General features: G+C 40.3%; 1 protein-coding gene across 8 annotated transcripts in view; it reads left to right on the top strand.

Annotated features, from left to right (window-relative positions):
* The first annotated feature begins 6,119 nt into the window (after nt 1-6,119).
* Nucleotides 6,120-23,544, top strand: part of Ints10 (integrator complex subunit 10) — a 29,276-nt gene continuing 11,851 nt past the window's right edge. For 4 of the 8 annotated variants that reach the window (XM_004848253.4, XM_013073448.3, XM_013073449.3 and 1 more), the window contains exons 1-12: nt 6,120-6,350; nt 6,735-6,802; nt 8,017-8,120; nt 8,816-8,955; nt 10,792-10,873; nt 11,312-11,452; nt 12,972-13,143; nt 14,642-14,811; nt 15,669-15,802; nt 19,800-19,953; nt 21,098-21,180; nt 22,284-22,436. In XM_004848253.4, the coding sequence (XP_004848310.1) occupies nt 6,222-6,350; nt 6,735-6,802; nt 8,017-8,120; nt 8,816-8,955; nt 10,792-10,873; nt 11,312-11,452; nt 12,972-13,143; nt 14,642-14,811; nt 15,669-15,802; nt 19,800-19,953; nt 21,098-21,180; nt 22,284-22,436 (1,530 nt within the window). In that variant the 5' untranslated portion in view covers nt 6,120-6,221. Of the gene's footprint in view, nt 6,351-6,734; nt 6,803-8,016; nt 8,121-8,815; nt 8,956-10,791; nt 10,874-11,311; nt 11,453-12,971; nt 13,144-14,641; nt 14,812-15,668; nt 15,803-19,796; nt 19,954-21,097; nt 21,181-22,283; nt 22,437-23,544 lie in introns of all 8 variants that reach the window. The other 4 variants (XM_004848252.4, XM_004848250.4, XM_004848251.4 and 1 more) reach the window with 1 other exon arrangement.

Here is a 23,544-nt window from a genome sequence, read left to right as displayed (position 1 = left end):
CCCACACACCTTTAGCAAGCAGTCCCAGTGTTCCTCAAGTGGTTTGCAGGAGTCAGAGTAGGCAAAAAGGACTTTGACCTCAAAATGCTAAGGACCTGTGTTCTCATTACTGGTGCTTCTGATCCCAGAGAAGCAGACTTCAGAGGCAAACAGCCATTGTTGCAATGCCGATCACACCACCAAGGTTTCATATCCCTCCAGATGCACCAGCTACCAGCAGATTTCAACAGATATTTTTCAAAAATTATAATGCACTTAGTTTAAAGTTCTAATTGGCTTTTATTTATGATTCTAGAATTGGGTACCATTTCATTCTATGAGACAGAATGAGTGTTCCAATGAGCTATTCAGAGGAAGTTGGCTCCATAGGCAGAAAACGGCTGAAAAAAGCAGAAATGAAGTGAAAAGCAGATTGGTCATTTCAGTTATTTACCTTGTAAGGTTAAAATAGTGGAACTTTCATATGCTGGGTCAGGTACACTGGGCTCCTTATTTGTTACTGTGAATTTTCTGACTTTTTTCCCTTACATTCTTTTATTGGTACATTTTAGGTATACAACACATTTACATTTCTCATTGGGAACTTGTACCTTTACATGATGTATCTTGGTTCTTATTTTTTCCCCATTCCCCTGCCCTACCTTCACCCCCTCCACCCTTCTCTATTTATAAAGACTGTTTCCTTTTTTTCCATTTCTCATAATTTTTCCTTTCCCTTCTTTCCTTTCCTCTACCCCTCCCACTTCCCCTACACATTTGTACCTTTTCTTCCTATTCTGCATTATCAATTATTCATTTTAATCATTGGTACATTTTAGGTATACAATGACATTCATCATTGGAAATTTGCACCTTTACATAGTCTCTCTTGGTTCTTATTTTTCCCCTTCCCCTGCCCTCCCTTCATCCCGTCAATCCCTCCCTATTTACAAAGACTTTGTTTCCATTTTCTCATATTAATTCCACCCCTCCCACTTCCCCTTCCCCTTTACCCCTTTTCTTCCTATTTAACATTATCTATTATATCTTTTAGTCCTTATTTACACTTTCAATTACTCACACTAGAGAAACTATTTGGTATTTACACATGTCTGTCCTGTTTATTTCACTTAAGAGTATTGCCTCAATGTGCATCCATTTAGCTATAAATAAAAGTCTCTAATTTCTCATTTTTTATGGCTAAGTAGTACTCCATTTTATTAAAAAAAACATTTTCTTTATCCAGTCTCCAGTTGATGGGCATTTTCTGATGGGAATTTTCTGATGTTGTTTCCCAAAAATGGACCTTCTATTTTGGGATAAGCTAAAGCACTTTGTTATATTTAACAAAGTCTATCCACGGGAGAAACTATTTAACCTGAACTTAACCTGCTGGGGTTTTATCAAAGCTGAACTGACCTATGGGAGAACACAACACAGTCAGATCTTGTCTTCCACATGGGAGAAGAAAAATACTGAATCTCAGCACATGCTAGGCATCCTGTCCAACCCGAGGACAGAGAAAACTGAGAAATACTTGAGAGGTTCATGCTGCAGAGTTACAGACTCACTGACAGACAGAGACCTAATTGTAAGACTATAGAATGCTTCCCCTCTCCCTACACTACCGATGGTGAAACTTTTAGAGCTTTCAGTGATAAAAACAGCCTGCTGCGGCATGAGTGCTGTAGGCTGGCCACCACTTCCCTACACCCTACCACTATATTACCGATGGTCTTTTTATAGCAGTTCCCTTTACCTAGTATATCAATGTCCAACTATCAAAGGAAAATTATAAGGTATGCTAAAAGAAACACACACACACACACAAGTTTGAATAGAGAAAGCAAGCTCCAGTACCAGACATGCCAAGAATACTGATATTATCAGACACAGAATTTAAAACTATGTTTAATATACTAGAGGCTCTTCCTAATGGATAAAGTAGAAAAATGCAAGAACACATGGGAAATGTAAACAGAAATGGAAATCCCAAGAAAGAACTAAAAAGAAATGCTAGAATAAAGAAACCACTGTACTAGAAAGAGCAAATGCCATCGATGTACTTATTGGTGGACTGGTCATGGCTGAGAAAAAAAAAATCTCTGACCTTGAGGATATATCAATACAAACATCTAAATGTGAAACACCAAGAGTTACAAAGGCTAAAAAACACAACAGATTATCCAAGTTCTTTAAAACAAATACAAGAGGTGTAACATATGCATAATGGGAATATCAGAATAAGAAGGAATAGAAGAAATATTTGAAACACTAATGGCTAAGAATTTCCCTAACCTATTGGAGATACCAAACCACAGATCCAGGTGGCTCAGAAAACTCAAGTTAAATTACTCAAAATAAATTACAGAAAGAAAAAAAGCCTATACCTAGGCATATTATTTGCCAGGTATAAAAAATAAAATCAAAGATAAATCAAAACTTAAAAAAAGGGAAAATAACACCTTACCTACAGAGGAGAAAAATATTATATTCAACTTATCTTCAGAAACTATGCAAGCAAGAAGGGAGTTGAATGAAATATTTAAAACACTGAGAAAAAATTAACCAACCTAGATTTCTATATCCTGTGAAATTACCCTTCAAAAGTGAAAGAGAAATAAAGACTTTCTCAAACATAAATTGAGGAAATTTGTTGCCAACAGACCTTACAAGAAATGTTGAGAAGTTCATAAAAGACAAGGAAAATACTGTAGGTTAGAAATCCATACCTACACAAAGGAAGAACTTTGAAGATAGAATAAATGAAGGTAAAATAACTTTGGTTATTTTTATTCTTAATTGATCTAATAGATAATAGTTAAATTAGCAATGATATACTTCATTATATATCCTTATATATATCATGTATATGTATGTTACAAATGCTTAGTGAAATGAATGATAGTCATGATACAATAGACAAGAGGAAGAATTAGAATTGTTATTTTAAGGTTCTCACACTACTAATGAAGCAATACGGTGTTGTTCTGAAAGTGGACTGATATCCATTGCAAACTCTATGGCATCCACTAAAAAAATGCCGAGGTTTGAGCATGTACCTCAGTGATATGATGGAAACTTAATCCCCAACACAACAATGTTGAGAAGTAGTATCTCTAAGAAGTGATAAGGTCTATTCTCATGAATAGATTAAAGCTGCTATTGTGCACGCTAACTCCTGATGGTTGTTTGGTTCTTCTCTCTCCTTTCCTCTCTCTTCTCTTCTTCCTCTAGAGATGTGGCTCAGTGCAAAGGCCCTGGCTTCAATCTCTAGTACTGTCTCCACCCCACAAAAGGCACTGTGAGGCTGGCAGTGGGGAATACCAGGCAGAGCAGAGGTGGTATACAGGAATGTGTGGAGATGACAAAGAACATACCATATTCAAGAACTAAAAGAAGTTCTGGGAAGAGGAGGTGGGTGGCAATAAATGATGAGGCAAAGCTACAAACCTGATACCAGATAATGGGAAAGCATCAGAGGATTTTGACAACACACATGGCCAGATGCATGGTTTTAAAAGACAAAGAGAGGCATGGTGTCCAAAACTGAAGGAATTTAAGGCTTGATGGCCTCAGTCTTCTCCATAAAAGGCAAGGTCATCTGCTCAAGGTGAAGAAAATATGAACACTTGGAAAAAATGACAAAGGCTGGAAATAGTGGCTGAGAGGCTAAAATGGTGCTAAAACTTGACATTCATTACAGCATCAACTTGTGTGTTTGTATGTTGTCCTCCGGCACAACTCAAGTCATCCACCCCAATCGTGGCTGAAAGTGTATTTATTGAAGCACCTGCTATCTCAAGCCAGTCTCAACATTCAGGAAGATGTGCCCTAAGGTGGATATAGAGCTGGTAATGTGGGTCAGAGACAGGACAAGAAGCAGAAACTCTGGAGGTACTGAATGTCTGAGCACAGCCACATGCATAGAAACAGACTGAGGCCAGGAGGAGGCAACTACACTAGGAGAAAAACATTGGTGTCATGAGAACAGAGATTTATGAAGCTAAAATTAAGGAGGAGAGAAATAAGGATATTGCTGAAAAGAGCCAATAAGAGAGTTGAAGGCAGGAAAGTCAAAAGGGTATGTTAAAAATCACAGGGTTTTCAGAATACATAAAGGAAGAGAAAAAGCAACACAGAGAGTAATACAAATCACTGAACTGAGTTCCAGGAACTTGAGGCTAGGCTAGGCTACAGCTTAGAGAGAAGATTATGAGTGAGCGAGGCAACCAGATTCTCTTGAGGCTTCAAGAAAACAACAAAGAAGCCAAAAAGCTGTGAACTGGCTTGGTGTGGTGCCTTCATTTGCCAGAGATGCCTACGTGAGCCCAACATGTTTAGGTGGAGAACGCTCAAAATTAAGAAGCTGGATTGAAAATAGCTGCAAATATTGTCTTATTTTCTGGTGAAAAGGCAGAGGCAATTTCATCTGGTTGGTGTCTAAAATACATCCAGAGTTCAGCCCCTGAATTTAAAATTTTAATTTTCGGTGCTATGGAGCTAAAGATTCAGGAACAAGTACGCAAGGTTTTGCTTTTAATTTCAAGAGAAAACCCAGAAAATTTAATGACCAAATCAGTCATTTTTGCCATTTAAAAATTCTTACATAACACTTCATATACTAAAATCCATGAAATAATGAAATGATCAAGCTTTTATTGTAAGATAAAAATTATTATTCTGATCTCTATTTAAATTTCCTATCTTCCTCCACTCTATAAACCCAACAATATTCTATCACTGAGTAGGTCTTGGCTACTATCGATCACACAATCAGGCTGTTCATGGCACCACCAGGAAAAACAAATAGCACCCAGGGAAACAGTTCTCTGGAGCCCTAATGCCCCAAGAGGTACAGCACAGAAAGAGGTAATGCACGAACCTTGCTAACCTTAGCATAACAGTCGGGGGCTTACTAAGGAAACAAATTCAAGTTTTAAGCAATCAGTAAGGGGGAAGGTTTTTCAAGTTTCCTTAACTCTTAAAGAACAGCAAAATGAAAGAGCTTGGCTGTTGATGGAGTGCTTTAGATAGTATCTGCTCCTTTGTGTACGCACTTTGATAGTTATGTTCACTAATTCAAACTTTAAAATCGGACATTTATGAATTATTGTAATTATTAAACGTATATTTTACATAGTACCATAAGTAGTAAAGTGTATATTCATATTATTTAAATGTTTTAGTATGTATATTTTAAACTAACGAGTCCTCTTAGTTTTAGATGAAAATCGGAAGCAACAGAAGTTGCTAATTCCGAACATAGAACTTGGATGAAAAACTAAGACAATTCAGGACTCACTTTCTGATAATTTCTTCCCATTTAGCAGATGAATACTACTTTCTCAACAGAGCCCACACTTTTTTTTTCCTTCTCTAAAAGGGAAACCAAACCTAGTGAAAGTGAATTGATTCTGGTTAGAGGCGATAATTTAAATTGTGTTATTTTTTCGCTGGCCAAAACATAAACCCTCGTGATTCGGTCACCTTCGTAGTTCCTTCAGCACTGAGCAAAATATTCTCCAAACGCTAATTGTAGAAACAGTAATAGTATTAATGATTTTTCAATAGACGCTCTTTGGAGAAAATAGTGAACAAAGGCGAGACATGCACAAAACGCACAAGGGATAAAATGCACCAGACCCGACTAAGCGGGGCACCCCGAAACCCCGCCCCGGGTGCCTCTGAGCACCCCGAGCCGAGAGGGTTCACCGGTGGCTCCGGACCGGCTCTCGCACCCGCGAGGGCACAGGGCTCCGTTCCTCCCGCCTCCCTGCCTCGGCGTCTCCTCTCGAACTTGCTCCAGGCCTCGTCCCCGCAACCCATACTCAGGGACACCAAACACCCAGAGCCGGCCACCGACCCGCCCGCCGGCCTCGCCCACGATCCCCAAAGAGTGAGCTAGGAACTCAGCAGATGCACCGAGTGAGGCAACACAGAGCTGCTGCGCATGCTCTCTGACTTGACGAGATCCCTCTAGACCCAAATCCACTTCTCCTGAGTTTCCAGGCGACCCGCAAGAGTCCGCAGGCTGACGCCCGCTTCTAGCTTTAGCTGAGCGGCGACAGGAGACGGCTGCTTACAAACACCGGAACGTCCTCCCGTCCACTCCTGCGCAGCGCGCCGGCGCTGCACATGCGCAGTGGCCCCGGCTCAGGCAAAGGAGGCGGCTCCGGCGCTCTGGTCTCGGCGCCGGAAGGTCCGGCCACTATAGGTGACGGGTCCCTGGCACCGGGACCATGTCGGCCCAGGGTGACAGCGAGTTCCTGGTGCAGCGAGCGCGGGAGTTGGTGCCCCAGGACCTGTGGGCAGCCAAGGCGTGGCTGATCACGGCCCGCACCCTGTACCCGGCGGACTTTAACATTCAGGTGAGGTCCGGGCCGCGTACAGCGGGGCGGGGGCGGGAGCTCCTGGGATGCGCGGCCACCCCCGCCTCCCTTTCCTCCCGCCGCGAGCCGGGCCCCGCAGGTCGGGGCGGGTGGCCTGGGCTGGGTAGCTGGGTCTGGCCCAGACGGCACCGTCGCGGCAGCCGTTTGTTCAGCGCCTGCTGCTTTGAGACGCTGTCCCACGCCATTCTGGGAGCCGAGCCTTTGGAGAGGCCCCTGTCCCACTCCTCACCCTGCGGCCAGGCCGCGCGGAGTGGGGCCCGGGCCCCCGCGTGACACCGTGTCCTCGGCGCCCGCCTTCGCACGGGGCTGCAGGTGAGCGCGCAGGTGGGCGCGGGGCGCTGATCCCTCCGCCGTGCTTTGCAGTATGAGATGTACACCATCGAGAGGAACGCAGAGCGGACGGCCACCGCGGGGAGGCTGCTGTACGACATGTGAGTGAGCCGGAGGCACAGCAGCTTTGGCTGCGCTGGGTCTCTGGGGGGAGCTTTTGTTTCTGTGAATCGGAAGCTGGGAAGTGGGGCGATCTCCAAGTACCCAGAGCTTGACCGGTGATGACGCTGGGTCTTACCTTAATTTCTGACATACCTTTTGCGGAGAAATCTTTACCCTTATGTTTTATTGTTAAAACTTCTATCTAGTAATTTATTTGGCAATAATACATGCTCATTGCAAACGTTCAAACGCTATTTAAGTAACTGAAAATAAAAAGTGAAAGTCATTCCTAAACTCAACTAGTGTTAACACATCATACTGATTAATATGCCTTTGGGAGGGGTTACAAAAGAGAGAGCATACTCAGTTTTGAAGCTTCTTCACCCATTGTCATGGAACCCTTTCCAGGTTTTTCAGGCCTTTAGCATTTCATAACCACATATTTTTTGGTGGACATTTAGATAGTTTCTAGTTATTTGAAATGATGTTCAGTATTTGAAAATGATGTTGTTATTTGAAATGATGTACCCATATTGTATTTTTCTGTGAAAGGAGATTTTAAGACATATATTGGCATACTGTAGTTAAAAGATACACATATGAAACGCTTTTGTTCATTATCAAATTATTATCTGAAAAGGAATATCCCAGCATGTATTTCCACTCTGTTTCCCCGAGTGGTCTTTTACTCTTGGGCTCAAGTGATTCTCCTCCCTTAGCCTTCTGAGTAGCTGGCACTCCAAGCATTCATCACCAGTCCCTGGTCTATCAGTCTCCTTAATTCTTGCCAATATGTAAGAAAATATGGTATCTTGCTAGTTGGATTTTTAAATTTTTACTATTTATACTACAAATAAATAGTAATGACGAATGAGTATCATTTCATCTGTTCTTGTTGGCTATTTGTATTCTGTGATTTGAATTTGTCTATTTTTTTGTTTTGGGTAGTTTGTTTCATTCTTGATTTTTAGGAGTTCTTTATGTATTAGGGTTGCTTGTGTTTTCACTTATAAAAACCTTTAGAAACTTTTATAAGTTCTGTCATTTTTCTAAGTCAATTAGTGTTTACTTTTGTATTTTTATTTTGATTTATTTTGACATATCTAAATGTTCACTTAGAATAAAGAAATTTTTCCTTCAAATGCTAATATTCTTCACTTTTTGAGTACTGTACAGTCTGAATTTTAATTTAATACTTTCATTTTTAAAATAGGTTTGTGAATTTCCCAGACCAGCCAGTGGTATGGAGAGAAATCAGCATTATTACATCAGCATTAAGGAACGATTCACAGGATAAACAAACCCAATTTTTAAAAAGTAAGAATGGAGTAATATCTTAGCTGTATATAAATTACTGTTTCTGGAATATCAAATCATAGACAGAAATTTTACTAAGAAGTCACGTGTGTGGTATTTGTACCCATATGTATGTTTTGTTCTTGGCAACTGAAGTCTGTAATAAAGTCCACTTGGTCCCTTGAGCATTTGCTTTGAACCCTGTAAACTTCCTTAAAGGATGTGAACCTATAAGTGAGGCCAGGGACTTGAATATATTAGTAACATATTTTACAGTAGCCAGAAAGCATCTATAGAAAAACCAGATCTCCACAAAATAGAAGAGAAACTTTTCTAATTTGTCACCTTTCTCTTTAAACTTTTGTGTTGGTTGCTATAGCAATCAAAGATTGCAAATTCCAAGTAGAATAGAAAGTAGCTAGTCAGCTCATTTCAACTTAAACAAATGCATGCTCTTTATCTTAACCTACAGCAATCAGTGTTGAGATTCTTCACACGTATCTTTCCTGTCTTCTTGATCCAGTAAGGGCTTCAAATGTTTTATGATTACTCAGCAAATATCTTGTGCCAAATATGAAATTCAGAAGCCTGCCAGGCTACAGGTGAAACCTGATCACAGTGATTATTTACTATTCCTTACATGAAAATGCCTTCCTAACCATTTTGCTGTAATATTTTCTGAAAGAATTTCTAAAGGTGAAATGTGTTGTATACAGGTTTATTTGAAACTCTTCCTGGCCGGATCCAGTGTGAAATGTTATTAAAGGTCACGGAACAATGCTTCAACACATTGGAACGATCAGAAATGTTACTCCTACTTTTGAGGCGCTTCCCTGAAACAGTAGTGCAACATGGGGTAAGAATTCCTTCTTTTAAGAGAAAATAAAATTGATTATCAATGGATTCATCAGTATGGTTAGGAGCTCTGGTGTATATGATACTAAAGCCGAGAACCTAGGAGCCTAGCGTTAGATTAAACTTACATCAGGAGATTCTTTGTCAGTAAAGCTAAGAAGACAGCATTGTTATCAAGCATTGATTATACATCTCCAGGAGAAATGTCAAATGGGTGTAAGGAAATAAGCACCAAACTCTTGACTGTAGTATTTATTTGCAATCTGTAGAGTTTAAAATAAAAATCCTTTTCCCCTTTGATTTGACATTGTGATTGAGTTTAAATGAGAGCCACAGTTTGTGGTCTTAACAGATAGGTTATTCATATGCTTCTGCCCTGCGGATCCCATTTTCCTCTATTCTTCCTTATATCTGTGGTAATCACTGAGTGCTGTTGGCAGGCATTGGTAAGTGCTAGGTATTTGCTAAAGAAACCACATCTTAAATGTTTTAGCAACTTCTCATAGCCAATCAGTAGTCAGGATTTAAACCATTCTTTGCATTCAGAGTCTGTTGGTTACTCTTTCCCATGCCATCTTTCTGGCTTCTAGCCCTGGGTGACCTTTTTCATACTTCGTTGTATTAGTTTCAGGGACTGCCATTACAAAGTGCCAGACATAGAGTAGAGTAAAACATCAAAAAATTCTCTCACAAGCCTCACAAATTCAAAAGCTCTCATAAGAGCAAGGTGTTGGGAGGACCGTGTTCCCCCTTAAGCCTGTAGGGAAGTTGTCAGCCGTCTCCCTCATTCCTTTTCTCTCAGTGACATCACTGCAGTTACTGCCTCTGTCATCACTGGTCTTTCTCCTGGATTGTGTCTTTACATGGCCTTCCCATAAGGACACCACTTGTTGGGTTTCTAGTCCAACTTAATACAGTATGACTTCATCTTAACCAATTATATCTACCAAGGCACTATTTTCTGTAAAAGTAAAACATACAATCATGTAGCCCATAATGATGTTTGGGCCAGTGGAAGACTTGTATATTTGACAGTGGCTCCATAAGATTACACCAGCTAGTGACAGCAGAGCCATTTTAATGTAAGTAGACTGTGATGATTATGCAGTAATGAAATCACCTGAAGACACATTTTCCATAACTGTCCCCCTTGCTAAGTAGTACATGACTGTGGTTCTCAGTGGATATGAATTTGGGGGACACCATTCAAGCCAGTATAGTTCCTGATCATTACTCGGACTCTTTACCTTCTGCGTAATGTCATCTTTTGCATTGTTCTACCCCTACCACAGAACATGCCTGTGTGATTGCAAGGAAGATAATATAAACGTATTGGTAGAAGTTTGATAAATAACCCTCTTATTACCTTAGGGCATAAGTGATGGAAAGGTGGCCTTGAAACGCAGGCATTTCTGTCCAGTTGTTCCCAAACAGTATGACTGGTGACTCCTGGGAACTTTCGAGACTGATAAGTTTTGTCTTTCACATATATCTTGATCTAAGAATAAGTCAGTTTCCACTTTTCTTAGAAAATCTCCCCATTTATATCATTCTAATTCTAGTTCCAGTACTTCCCTGTAATTGTATAAACTCTTTTAACATCTTAATTTTGCTAGTTCAAAGGAGAATAAACCTGGACCATAGTGACCAGTTCGGTGAACTTGGCCCTCTGGTCTGTGTTGTGGATGCATTGTTACATTTTCTAGTCTTTCAAGTGGGATTTTTTTTCTCAAAGAAGTTTGATTACACAAAGTGCATGATAAATAGAAGAACCCTGTTTACATAATTTTGACATCTTAAACTACATATTTAAGTGATTTATTTTATCTTGAAACAGTTTGGCCTTGGGGAGGTACTATTAGAAGCTGAAACTCTTGAAGAGCAAGAGTCACCTGTTAACTGCTTTAGAAAATTATTTGGTAAGAAAAATCATATTTTGTATTATTTCCTGATGCTAAGTAGAATACGATGAGATAAGGTTATTTGTGGAAAGAAAAGGAGTTCTTTGTATTATGAGATTTAAATCTTTGTTTATCTTTGCAATTCAGAAAGAATTTTAAATAACTTGTAAACTTTTATTTTGTAATATTTCATACCTCTGAAAGCATATGGGTAGAAACTACCACTCAGTGTAAGCACCAGACCTTTACCCATGATGACGAATCTGCTTGTGAGTTTCCTCACTGACACCTTCCACTTGTATCCCTTTCCATGGCAATCTTTAGATAAATGTGACATAAGGGATCCCCCCAATATATTTTAGATGCTACATTAAGTGAACTCTGAAATGAACTTTGTTTTTGCCTGAACCCTACAGTGGACAACCTGATCTTTTTTTTTATTTTTCCCTTTAACAGTTTGTGATGTACTTCCTCTAATAATTAACAACCATGATGTTCGATTGCCTGCCAATTTATTATATAAATACTTGAACAAAGCAGCTGAATTTTATATCAACTATGTCACTAGGTCTACTCAAATAGAAAATCAGCATCAAGGTAAGTGGGAATATCCTGCAATTTTATTTAGACAGGATTTAGTAAAATTGCTAACTCCGAAATCCCTTATTCTGATTTTTTTCCTTTGGATGCATACAGGTGGATACTGTAGTTTTTCTTAAAGATTTTACCTAAAAAAATAAAATGCTGTAGTCACAGTATGAGACTTTCTTTTGGAACAGTTTAGTGCACTAAACTTCATAGGTAACACAGTTAAAGTTCATTTTTTGCTTAGTCCAGTGGCCTGATGTTTATAGTCACATGTTGCTTAATGAGGGGGTGCATTCTGAGCAGTACACTGTTAGACAGCTCTGTTGTGTGAACATTGTAGAGTATACTTACACTCCTGGATGATGTAGCCTGCTCTATACCTAGGATGCCTGGCATGGCCTATTGCTATAAGGCCACAGGCCTGTACAGTATGTTACTGTACTAACTACTGTAGGCAGTGATACACAGTGATAAATATCTGTGTATCTAGCATACCCAAACAGAAAAGGTACAGTGAAAATACATTATAAAATAGATAAAAAATAGTAAATATGTTCAGGGTACTTAACATGAACACAGCTTGAGTTGCATCAGGTGAGTCACTGAGTGACATGTGACTGTGAAAACCTAGGACATTCCGTACGCTGCTGTGGGCTGTGTAAACACTAAGTTTAGGCTACACTACATTTATAAGAAAAACGTTTTTCTTTCTTCAGTAATAGATTAACCTTCACTTATTGTAACTATTTTACTTTATAAACTTTTTAATGTTTTTATCTTTTGACTCCTTTAACACTTAGCCTAAAATAATAAATACATTGTACACAGAAATATTCTCTTTATATCTTTAAGATGTACACACACTCGCCTTGGCTGTATGGGGCCAGGATCCTTAATATCACTGTCTCTACCTGCACATTGGTCCCATTGGAAAGTCTCCAGGGGCACTGACATACACAGAGCTGTCAGCTCTCATGATGACAAAGCCTTCTGGGATCCTCCACAGAGACCTGCCTGAGACTTCTGAGCAGGTGTCACTCTGTTCAGAAATAGTTCGCAGTGTTTTTTTCTCTTTCCCACTTCTTTCTATCATAGATTTGCTTGTCAGCAGAAGTTGCACCATGAACTTTCCATTAATAAAAACCTTTGGGTGTTGGGGTCAATGTTTTCAAACTCTTTTGGGAGCTTGTTGGATATTGCAAAAGCTGACGCTAAACCCATCATTGTGAATTTTCTTGGGAGTTCTTTTACTGCTGCATGTTCCTTTGTTCTTGCCTCTTCTTCAGCTCTTTGTGTTCACTAGGCAATAGGAATTTTCAGCTTCCTTATAATCTTTGGGACCACCATTGTATAAGCAGTCCTTCATTGATAGAAATATTGTTATAAATTATGCAGTGCGCAAGAGTAATATGTTGGGGTCTGTACTTCTTTCTTTTGAATGAGGAGTGAGGCTTTCTTTCTCTGTCCAGTACTAGATAAATAATAAATAGTGATGTTAATGTAGGTTACTTTTTCCCTCACATCTCAGGTGCCCAAGATCCATCTGATTTAATGTCACCCAGCAAACGTAGCTCCCAGAAATATGTCATAGAAGGACTGACTGAAAAATCATCCCAAATTGTGGACCCTTGGGAGAGGTTGTTTAAGATTTTGAACGTTGTTGGAATGAGATGTGAATGGCAGATGGATAAAGGAAGACGGTAATAAATAACCTTTCTTCTAGAATTGCCTTCAAATCTTTTGATTATATGATTTCAGTATCCTTGTAAAAGCAAAAACATTTTTTTAAACCAGTATAATCCTAGGTGCATTTCTCTTTGGACAGATTTTTTGACACGATATTTATGCAAAAGAGGGTGGATTTTCATTTTACCAGAAGATTCCTAACTGAAGCATGAATTCATAAGATGATACTGAATTTGAAGCTCTGCTTGGTAGTTCAGAAAAAAGAGAAGTTACTTGACATGTTTCTTTCATGAATCTTGGGCTCTTCACTGCCCTAATTCAGAAAAAGAAATTTGCCATTCAAATGCAGACAAAAAAGAATAATTTTAATATGAATGGGAACTTTTTGAATTTCTCAAAAGAAATTCAAATGGCCAAAATTTATTTTAAAATGTTTAACTTCATTAGTCTTTAGGGAAATGCAAGTCAAGCCCACAATGTAATCGTCTCAGTTAGAATAGTAATATCAAAAAGACAGAAAATGACAAATGTTGATGAGGGTGTAAAGAAAAAGAAAGTTTTTTGCATTCTTGTTGGGAATTTAAATTAGTACCACCACTATGGAAAACAGTAAGGAGGTTGCTCAAGAATGCATCCACTGTGTGATCCAGGTCTCCACCTCTGGGCGGGTGTGTAGGCAGAGAGGATGATACCAGCACATCAGACACCTGCATTTCCATGCTTATGGCTGCACTATTCATAGTAGAAAGACAGATACTAACACTCAGATACTCAGACAGATACTAACACTCAGACAGATTCCACATTATTTCTTACATGTGAGTGTTTTTTTAAAAAGTTAGAATGTAGAATAATGACTGCTGGAGGCTGGAAAAGGTTGGGGTGGGAAATAATGGGAGGTTAGATAACAGACACCCAAACACAGTTAGATAGAAATAAGTTCTGATGTACAAAACAGTGGGGTACTATCGTTCACAATAAGTTTTTTGTGTGTGTGTGGTGCTTGGAATCTGGCCTAGGGCCTTGTGCATACTAGGCAAGTGTTCTACTCAGAGCCATGCCCCAGCCCCACAATAAATCATTAGCTATTTCATGAGTAACTAGGAGAGAGGAGCTTGAAGGCTCCAAACATGAAATACTGATAAGGAGATGGACTTAAGTATCCTGATATGATCAGTACGTATTATATAGACTTAACTGAAATATCACAGTGTACTTTGTAAATATGTACAATTATTACATGTTAATAAAAAATGATTAAAAATATTTAAGGAGATGGAAATTTTAACTGCCCTGATTCGATCATGGAACACTGTACATGTATATTGAATTACCACATTGTAATACATAAATTTGTGCAATTAAAATGATTTTTTAGAATTTAATTTCCAAAAGGCATAAATACTTAGAGCTGCATTTGGTAAACGTAGAGACTGTATCAGAGCTTTTCTTTAGAGCTTTTGCTGACAGGCCCAGACGTTTAAATAAGTTGTGTCCTCCTTTCTCTCGCAGAAGCTATAGTGATATATTACACAGGATGAAGGATCTCTGCAGATACATGAACAACTTTGATAATGAAGCGCATGCAAAATATAAAAACCAAGTGGTTTATTCCACTATGTTGGTCTTCTTTAAGAATGCATTCCAGTATGTCAACAGCATACAGCCGCCTCTCTTCCAAGGTTGGTTTGCAGCTCTTAGGAATCCAGATTCAGTGGGATAGTGGGGAGGACAGAAGTGTTCTCACCATTGCTGCCAGCACTCTGCTTTGTAGGTGATGATTTAGTTTGGCTGAACTCCGTAGTTTTTATGTAAGAACATTTGCATTAAAATTCCCATATCAAAAGCTACTCTGTACTGTGAAACTGAATGCAGATACTGAATGTCACTATTCGAAAAAAACATAAAAAATTTTTGAAGTATATTTTTACAAAGACGTGATAACAGGGAAAGGTTTAAGTAAAATACAGTATTATGTCATGTAACATATAATGTATATATATAATGTGAATGTATATCCTAAGAAGTCTCAAAAGCAAGTAAGAGGGTGAAATCCACAATCCTTTCATTTTTGTGTATTGTCTTATAATTTTTCATATATTTAGGTTATATTTGGTATTTATTTATTTTTGGTACTAGGGATCGAACTCGGGTCCTTGTGCTTGCACAGCAAGCAGCGAAAACCACTGAGCTAAATCCCCAGCCCGATATTTGGTATTTCTAGCCATAACATACATGTAATTTTATAGTCTTTTTATGACAATTTATGATTTTGTGGTCATTAAAAAAAAATAGCAGATGCATGAGAACCAATATGTTTGTTTTCACCACTGAGAGAGAAGGTCTATTAACAGTTTGGTGCATATCTGTGGAGTCTTTTCCGCTGTAGATGTGTACTTGTTTGTTTACCTAATTGGGATCACACTGAACATAGTTTTGATGGGCTTTATTGTCATGTGACAGTTGAGCAAACTTCTTGCTGATACTAAGTATTTTTCTTTCTGTATTTCTAATGTTGGTGTTTTCTGCCCATCCATAGGACCTAATGCTCCAAACCAAGTTCCGCTGGTCCTCCTTGAAGATATATCAAATGTGTATGGTGATGTGGAAATTGATCGTAATAAACACATTCATAAAAAGAGGAAACTAGCTGAGGGAAGAGAAAAAACCATGGTAATCCTTTCAGATATAATTATTTAACAGATTATTTTTATGGTTTGCTAGAGAAGAATTTTGTAAAATACGCTTTTGGAGATAAATTGATAAAAAGTGTTGGATTTTAAATCATGCAGTACAGTTACTGAAGGGAATGGATCTCACTGGAGGCAATTTTGCCCTGTAGGGGACATTTTACAGTGACTAGAGACGTTTTGTTTTGTCACATCCCTGCTCTTGATGGGGAGTGGTTGCTAATTAACATCTAGTAAAGAGAGGTCGGAGATGGTGGCAAACATCCAAACCACAGAACACCCTAAAGGTCAGCAGTGACAAGGTGGAGAAGCTCTTGTACAACTATTTGGCTGTGTTTTGACTGGATGACATTGATTAAATTTATTTGAAAAAGCCAGACCTTCGTTGAAAGTCTGCAGCAGGCTCCTGTGGTGGTACTGGCCTCAGAATTGACAGGGTTGAGGCGTACCGGGCAGCCTGAACAACATGAAGTGCAGGAAGACTTTCAGGAAGCAGTGTTTGAAGTCTGGAAGGATATGTAGGATTGTCAGTTGGAATTGGGAGGCAGATTTTGTTAAAAGGGGACATTTTATACAGAGATACAAGAGACTAGAGAAGGTGAAGAACCATCAGTCTTCTCACTTGGCTGGGCAGTGAGCCTGTGGAAGGCAGTTACTATCTTTCAGTAAAATCCTTAGTGGACACTCAGGGTGACACAGAAGTGAAGATGCTCTAGTTTAGGAGGCAACACCTGTTTTGTCAGTCTCCAACTAATAATATTTTTAGCTGTGCAGACCATATGGCCTCTCATGTGGCTTCTCATCCCTACGATTGTAGATGCAAAACATCTAGAAGCAATGTGTGAACAACTGGCATGGTCATGTTGCAATAAAGCTTTATTTGCAGAAGTCTAAAGATCATAGTTTAGTAATCCCTGCTCTAGTTGACATGCCCAAAGGGAGCCAGGAGCCTTAGCAACTTCTTGTCCCTTCTCCCTATTTTCAGTACACTTATTCCCTTTTTATTCCTTGGGTAGCATTTTACAGGACCCTGAGTGTGATGAGAGATGTGCATTAAGAGGAGACTAATTTGACATCTATAGGCTGTGTAGTATAGGAGGGATTGGAGCCAGGCAGACAGAGCTGTTGTGTATGTGTGTAAGGTTATTGACCCTTCTGGTAAACTTCCTCCTCAAAATGCATGCCTGCACATTTTGCAGATTATTTCAGTGGTTGACAGGGTGCTTTGAAACCCCACCACAAGCCCAGGTTGAGAACTCTGCTTAACGGACTCACTTAGATCCTCTCTGCCCACTCTTTACTTCTTGCCAGGCATTTTGGTTCAGGAACGCTTCTGCTCACAAACAGTTCTGTTCACAAGAGAAGCATTCAGCAAAATTTTCCTTCCATTTGCAAACTCTGCGTGGGTTAATGAACACAGCTGCAGCCATCTTCCCCAGAATCGTGGAATGAATTAAGTCTGTGAACCGAGCTACCACTGTGTCTCTTTAATGCTCTGGCTTATCCAGAAATTCCATATGAAGGCCCAGACATGCTTTTTTTCCATGTAGATAAACATGTTGGGTACTAATAGTTTTAACCAAAAGTAGTGATGTATCCTTGTATAATTCTGAATATGTAACACAGCCCCAGTGCACCAGCTTCTTTCTTATCACTGCCTCTGTGGTTCAGTCTCCTTGCTAGGCAATCAGTGGGCATTCTGTCTCCCTGCTTTCTTCCTTGCACCTTAAGCCTCTTTTCTAGCTGGCCTCCAGGGTGATCTTTCAAAACATGAATCAGACTTTGCTCTCTTGCTGTACAGTGTCTGCGTGCTTCCTGTCACACTTAGGCCGAAACCCAGAGCTTGTGGAGTGCTCTTGAGCAGGCCCCTCCTGGCCGCAGACACACAGGTCTCAGTACAGCTCTTCTCCTCCGAGCCCAGACCTGCCTCTCAGCCTCTGCCTTTGTCTAAACTGCTCTGCGAATGGAGTGCTTTTCCCTTAGGTCTGCCAGCCAGGCTATGTCCTTGCCAGTCAGGTCCCAGCCCAAATGTTTCTCCCTCTGGGGCTTCCCCTGAAGTCACTGCCCAGTGTGTTCTTTTTGTTCATTTTAATTCCTACAAAACCCTCATTGCTGTCTGTTCTTGTTCGTTTGTTAACAGTTCCTGTCTGTCTCCCTTCACTGGAGTACAGGCTCCTTGGAAGCAGGGACTGTCTGTCTTGTCCGTCACTGTGCCCTGGACATCTGAACAGTGCCTGAGCCACAGCATGGGCGGTGCCTGTGCTGTGGTGGACGTTCAGCAAGCATCTGGTGAGGGAGTGAATTCCCGTGGATCCCGTTCGGGTTGGTGTGCAGGCTGTGGGATCTCGGGAAACCTCCCGAGTGTCTCTTCTTCCTTCTGTCTTCTGCCTGTCATGTGCTTCTCTGCCAGCCCCACACTCATCCTCTGGCCTTCCAACCCATCTGGGATTTCTATCCATTTTTATTTTCGTTCTCGTAACAGATTTCATCCTCGTTTTTATTCCGTTTCCATCCTAGTCTGCCTCCACCTGATGCAGATCCAGCCAGGTCTCCTGTCACAGCACAGGACAACCTGATGGCTGTAAGCTCAGTTCACAGATGTGTCTTGCTGTGCTCATGGTTTTGTTTTTGTTTTTGTTTTGTAAATCACTTAGCATATAGGAATTAGAAACATAGCATTTCTCATGATAGCCCAGATTTCTGACTTTCCCTTTTACAGTGGCGATATCCGTAACACTGGCCCAGGATGGTGGCCCGCAGCTGGAGTTGAGTGTGGCCACCCATATTAGACAGGCTCATGTGAGGAGCAGATGGCTGGGGCGTGGTGGTCCCCTCCTGTGGGCATCTGTTCCCACTTGGCACGTGCTTGTGTATGTTCCCTGTAGTTGCACTGTTGTTCAGAGCATCCCCACAGAGCTTCAGAGTAGGTTTATGCATTTCAAAATTGATTTCTCAAAATTTTACCAGCTATTCGTAATGCCACACTATTCCCCTACATCTGGGTCCTTTCATAAATTCCTAGCCTCATTTGAGAGACAGAAATGTTTTCTGTAGGCTCCAACGCTAACAGATACACTGTCCGTGGATGGTGTGTTGGTGTTCGATAGTGGATTGCCACTACTTGGCACGGAACAGGGCTCTGATGAAATGGGGTATGTGACACGTGGGTTTTGGTTGGGCAAGTGTGTCATTAACACAGGAAAACAGGTGGGATAGGGTAGAGCCCTCAGGCACAAGGAACAGCAGGATACTCAGGGGAGCAGACACTGCCTGTCTTACGTGAGATTGGCTCAGGGGACAGAGCTTCTAGCTAACATATTGCTACATATTTCAAAATGATTTTAGTGCAGTAAAAATCTGTAGGAATAATTTGAGTTTTTGAGACAATAAAACAGCATAGGGGAATAGAAGATTCAAGACATTCTTAGCAAAATCATCCAGTGGAGCTGTTTCACCCCTCTTGCATTTTGGCATCGTGACAGGTCGCGGCCAGAGGCATCACAGGTGGCTGTCTCAGCAGCCCTCGCTTTTCTTTGCCTTGTCTGATTGACAGGAAGAGTGAGCAGAGTAGAAACAGTTACTTCTCCAGTGGTGTGTCTTACGGACTCCACTGCGTGATAAGCTGTTCTTTGGGAGCAGATTAAGTAACACCACATATTGGAGTGCAAAAGTAAACTATATAAAGTGAATGTTACTTAAGTTTTATCTCTCCATCTAAGAATCCAATTCTTGGCTTTTATACTAGTTTGGCTTTTTTGATGATTTGAAGTTGTTGGAAAATAAAACTCATCTAAAAAAATAAACTTAAGGAGTAATTGAATGTATGATTCATTTTTCAAAACTAAATTTAAAAATTATACTCATGTTATAATTCTGCCTATTATATTTAATGTAAATAGGCAGAATTAGCAGCAATAAATAAATGTTGCAGTATATGACTATAATTTTAGTTAATTAGGTCCTTCGCATTCTTTAAGCAGAGTTCAGATGATGAAGATTGTTCAGCAAAAGGAAGAAACCGTCACATTGTAGTCAATAAAGCAGAACTCACTAACTCTGTTGAAGTGTTAGAAAGCTTTAAGTTGGCCAGGGAGAGCTGGGAGTTGCTCTATTCCCTAGAATTTCTTGACAAAGGTAAGACTATTCTTGTCATATTGGTGTTTAATTTTTTATGTAAAATCATTATGCTACAACAATTTTTATGCCACTTGAAATGTCAAGTCTCTTATGGTTAATTAGATTGAGTATATATTTTATAATATTCTTTTTGAGCAAGAAACCTAATGAGTTAATATTCAGTAACTGTTTACTTCTTAGCTTCTTTACTTCTCTGGGGATGAAATTTGAGGGAATTTTTGGTCTTTTCAGTATTTGCACTGCTCGCCTTCTGTTTCTTTTGTAGTTGTTCTTTTCTGTTCTCCTGTGTCTTCCTCATGCATAATGTGTCCAAGAGGACCATGGCCTGGAAAACTCCAAATCCAAAAGCTGCAAAAAGCCTTTTATTTTTTTAGTATAGACATACAACTAGAGGGGGTTTTATCTGCATAATATTGAAGCTTAGAAGTCACTAGCTTTGCTGACCAGTACAAGTTCATGATGTTGTAATCCAGGCCCATTGCTTTGCTGTTAGTTAGTGGACGTTCATCCCCTGATCTGTCCCATGCCCAGACAGAGCCCTTGGTCAAGTGTGTCATGTCGTGTTTCCCAGTGAATCTCGCATCATTCGTTTCTTCTCTGTTGCATCTAGAATTATGAATGCGTATGTAACTATTTTAGAAAATTTTTTTCCTTTTGTTTCAAATTAAGTTTTTAAAAAATAAATGAAACCTGTTAGTGTCATGTGTATTTTTAGTTTTAACTGGGTAAATATAAAATGGAAACTTTACTGAAGAGAACAAAGTAGTTTTAAAGATAAATGAGGTAATACATTAAAAAGCACTGTTCTTAGCACACAATATGTCCTTATAAATGTGTGTATAAAAATATTGTTTGTGAGGGACTGGGGATTTAGCTCAGTGTTTTTGCCGCCTCTGCAAAAGCGCAAGGACCAGAGTTCGATCCCTGGTACCAAAAATATATATATTGTTTGTGCATTATTGGTGTTAGGCTCTAATTTAGACTCTGAAATTCTGAACATTGTTATAAAAATTGGAATCTAATTTTACTATACATCTTTTTATAATTTGTCTCTGCCTCTTGCTGGGCTTGTTAGGTTTTTGGTTTGTTTCCTGCTTCTTTATTACATATTTTTGATGAATTTGTTTCACTTCTCACCCAGAATTTACAAGAATTTGCTTGGCATGGAAGACAGATACTTGGCTGTGGTTAAGAATCTTTCTCACCGATATGATCATCTATCAGGTAGAGTGATAACACCTTTTGGGTACCTGTGTGTCCAGGGGATGACGATTCCTTCAAACCAGCTGTAACCAGTGGTTCTGAACTCACAAAGACCCTCCTGCCTCAGCCTCCTGAGTGCTGGGATTACAGGTGTAGACCACCACGCCTGGCTAACGTTTTGCATTTCCCGTTTATGACTGTGTTCCCTCTCTGAGACAGGCCTTCCTTGTTCAGTGGTGTTTAGTCTTTAGTGGGTGAGGGAGTATTGTCCACTTTCCTCTCAAAATACCTCCAAAACGATGAGGCCATCCCTTCCTTGTTACTTCTGGTATGTCTAATCACAGCTCTGTGCAAAAGTAAAATTTTTACTTTGCAAGAGAAGGTCACTACTTCTCAGCCTGCCTCCCTCTGTCCACGCTGCTGGAGTCCTGCCGTGCTATGCTGTCCACGAGAGACTTGGTCCTAGTGTGCGAGCACAGACCACTCATTAGGGAGGTATTGGCCTGGACAGGCTGCCCCTTCCGCCCTCTGTGAAGGAGCAGTGGTGTAGCAGAGGATGCTTACACGGGAATGGCAGGTCCAAAATGTGTATTGTCACGGGGCTTGTGCTGCTTCATTTAGTTTGAAGACTTAAGACCAGAAGGATTAATTTGTACCCTTGGCCCCTCACCTGTAGTTCCACACCCTCAGCCTCAACCAAGCAGGAGTAAAAATGTCAGAAAAATATTGCTGTGCACTGCACAGACATTTCTTGTCACTGTTCCCTAAACAATACAGGATACCGACTATTCACACAGCACTTCCGTCGCGTTATGTGTTGTGAGTACCTAGGGTGGTTTTGAAAGTGTCCGGAAGGATGTGTGCAGGTTGTGCGTGGAGGGGCTTGAGCCTCTACAGGTTTTGCTGTCCACAGGGGTCCCAGACCCATCCCCCAGGGATTTCCGGGATGGATGCACGTAGAAATGACTTCTTCCAGCTTTAAGTACGTGGGTTTCATTCTGTTGCTAGGCCTCCTTTTTCTCCTCACATGATCATACAGAGCTACTTTATTTCTAATTACTGGTTGCTTAGTTAACTCTGGAGTTGGTAATGTTTTTTCTGTCCTTGCTGTTCTGTCTTCTAAGGGTCAGTATAAAAAGGCAATAACCAGCCTGCACCATTTGGCAGCTCTCCAAGGGTCACTTTCTCAGCCACAGATCCCAGGACAGGGGACCTTGGAGCACCAAAGGGCGCTCATCCAGCTGGCCACGTGTCACTTCGCTTTGGGGGAGTACAGGGTAAGCACTGGGCACTGGCATGGGGTCCTTACGGGGACTGCATCACCTGGGCTTTCCCTCTTTCCTGGGATGGCTCAATTCCCTACGTGTTTGCTTTTCCTACCAAGTTGTGCTACTTAACCTATTGGTGAAAATCACAAAGATTTTTTTTTTTTTTAGCTTGATTTCCCCTTTACTATATGACTGTCATAAAATTTTCACATTTCCTTTCCTTTCCTTCTTTCTTTCTTTCTCTCCCTCTCCCTCCTGCTCTCCCTCTCTCCCTCTCCCCTCCCCCTTTATCTCTCTCTCTCTCTCTCTCTCTCTCTCTCTCTCTCTCTCTCTCCCTCTCTCTTTCTTTCTTTCTTTCTTTTTGAAATAGGGTCTTGCTATGTGTTCCAGGCTGGCTCTGAACTCACTAAATAGCCTAGCCTGGCTTTAAACTCATGGAGATCCTCCTGCCTCAGCCTCCTGAGTGCTAGGATTGTAGGCATGTGCTGCCTACTTTTCACATTTCCAATTCATTCTTCTATTCTATTGGAAGATGTTTTGTTTGTTTGTTTGTTTTGTTTTGCCCTTTAAAGCTTTGATCAAGATAACCTGCTCTAAGGACCGGGGATTTAGCTCAGTGGTGCTTCTGCCTGCCTCGAAAGCGTAAGGTCCTGAGTTCGATCCCTGGTACCCAAAAAAAAAAAAAAAGAGATAACCTGCGCCAAGCATTTCCTGCTAGTTCAGCCTGTTTGTATTTTGGCTGTGTTTTACATAATGCTTCATAGCATACCACTTCTTGATTGATTTGTCTGTTGAGATAGTAAATGTTTGTAAGCCAGACACTCTTTTGGATGCCACTGTGCTATTAAACACATTGGTAGTTTCAGTTAATAACATTAATTTTATTCTTCTGTTTGGTTTTGTTTTTAGCACAAATAATGGACTCTTGTACCTCTTGTACATAGATTCAGTCTTCCTCTTACTTTCTCTGTTCACTGTTGATATTCATGAAGTTCCTAAGGTGCTCTTTGTCATGAAAGTATCTTATTTCTCCATCCATTTTGAAAGATAGTTTTGCAGGGTACATCAATCTGGGTTGGAGGCTGTTTACTTTTAGGGCTTCGAATATGTCACTCCA

Source organism: Heterocephalus glaber, unplaced genomic scaffold, assembly GCF_053883595.1.
Source record: "Heterocephalus glaber isolate CG9 unplaced genomic scaffold, H.glaber_assembly_v1.0 deba00001460, whole genome shotgun sequence".
Taxonomy (NCBI): Eukaryota; Metazoa; Chordata; class Mammalia; order Rodentia; family Bathyergidae; genus Heterocephalus; species Heterocephalus glaber.
Note: the sequence above shows the minus strand (reverse complement) of the source record. Positions and strands in the feature narration are given on the sequence as shown.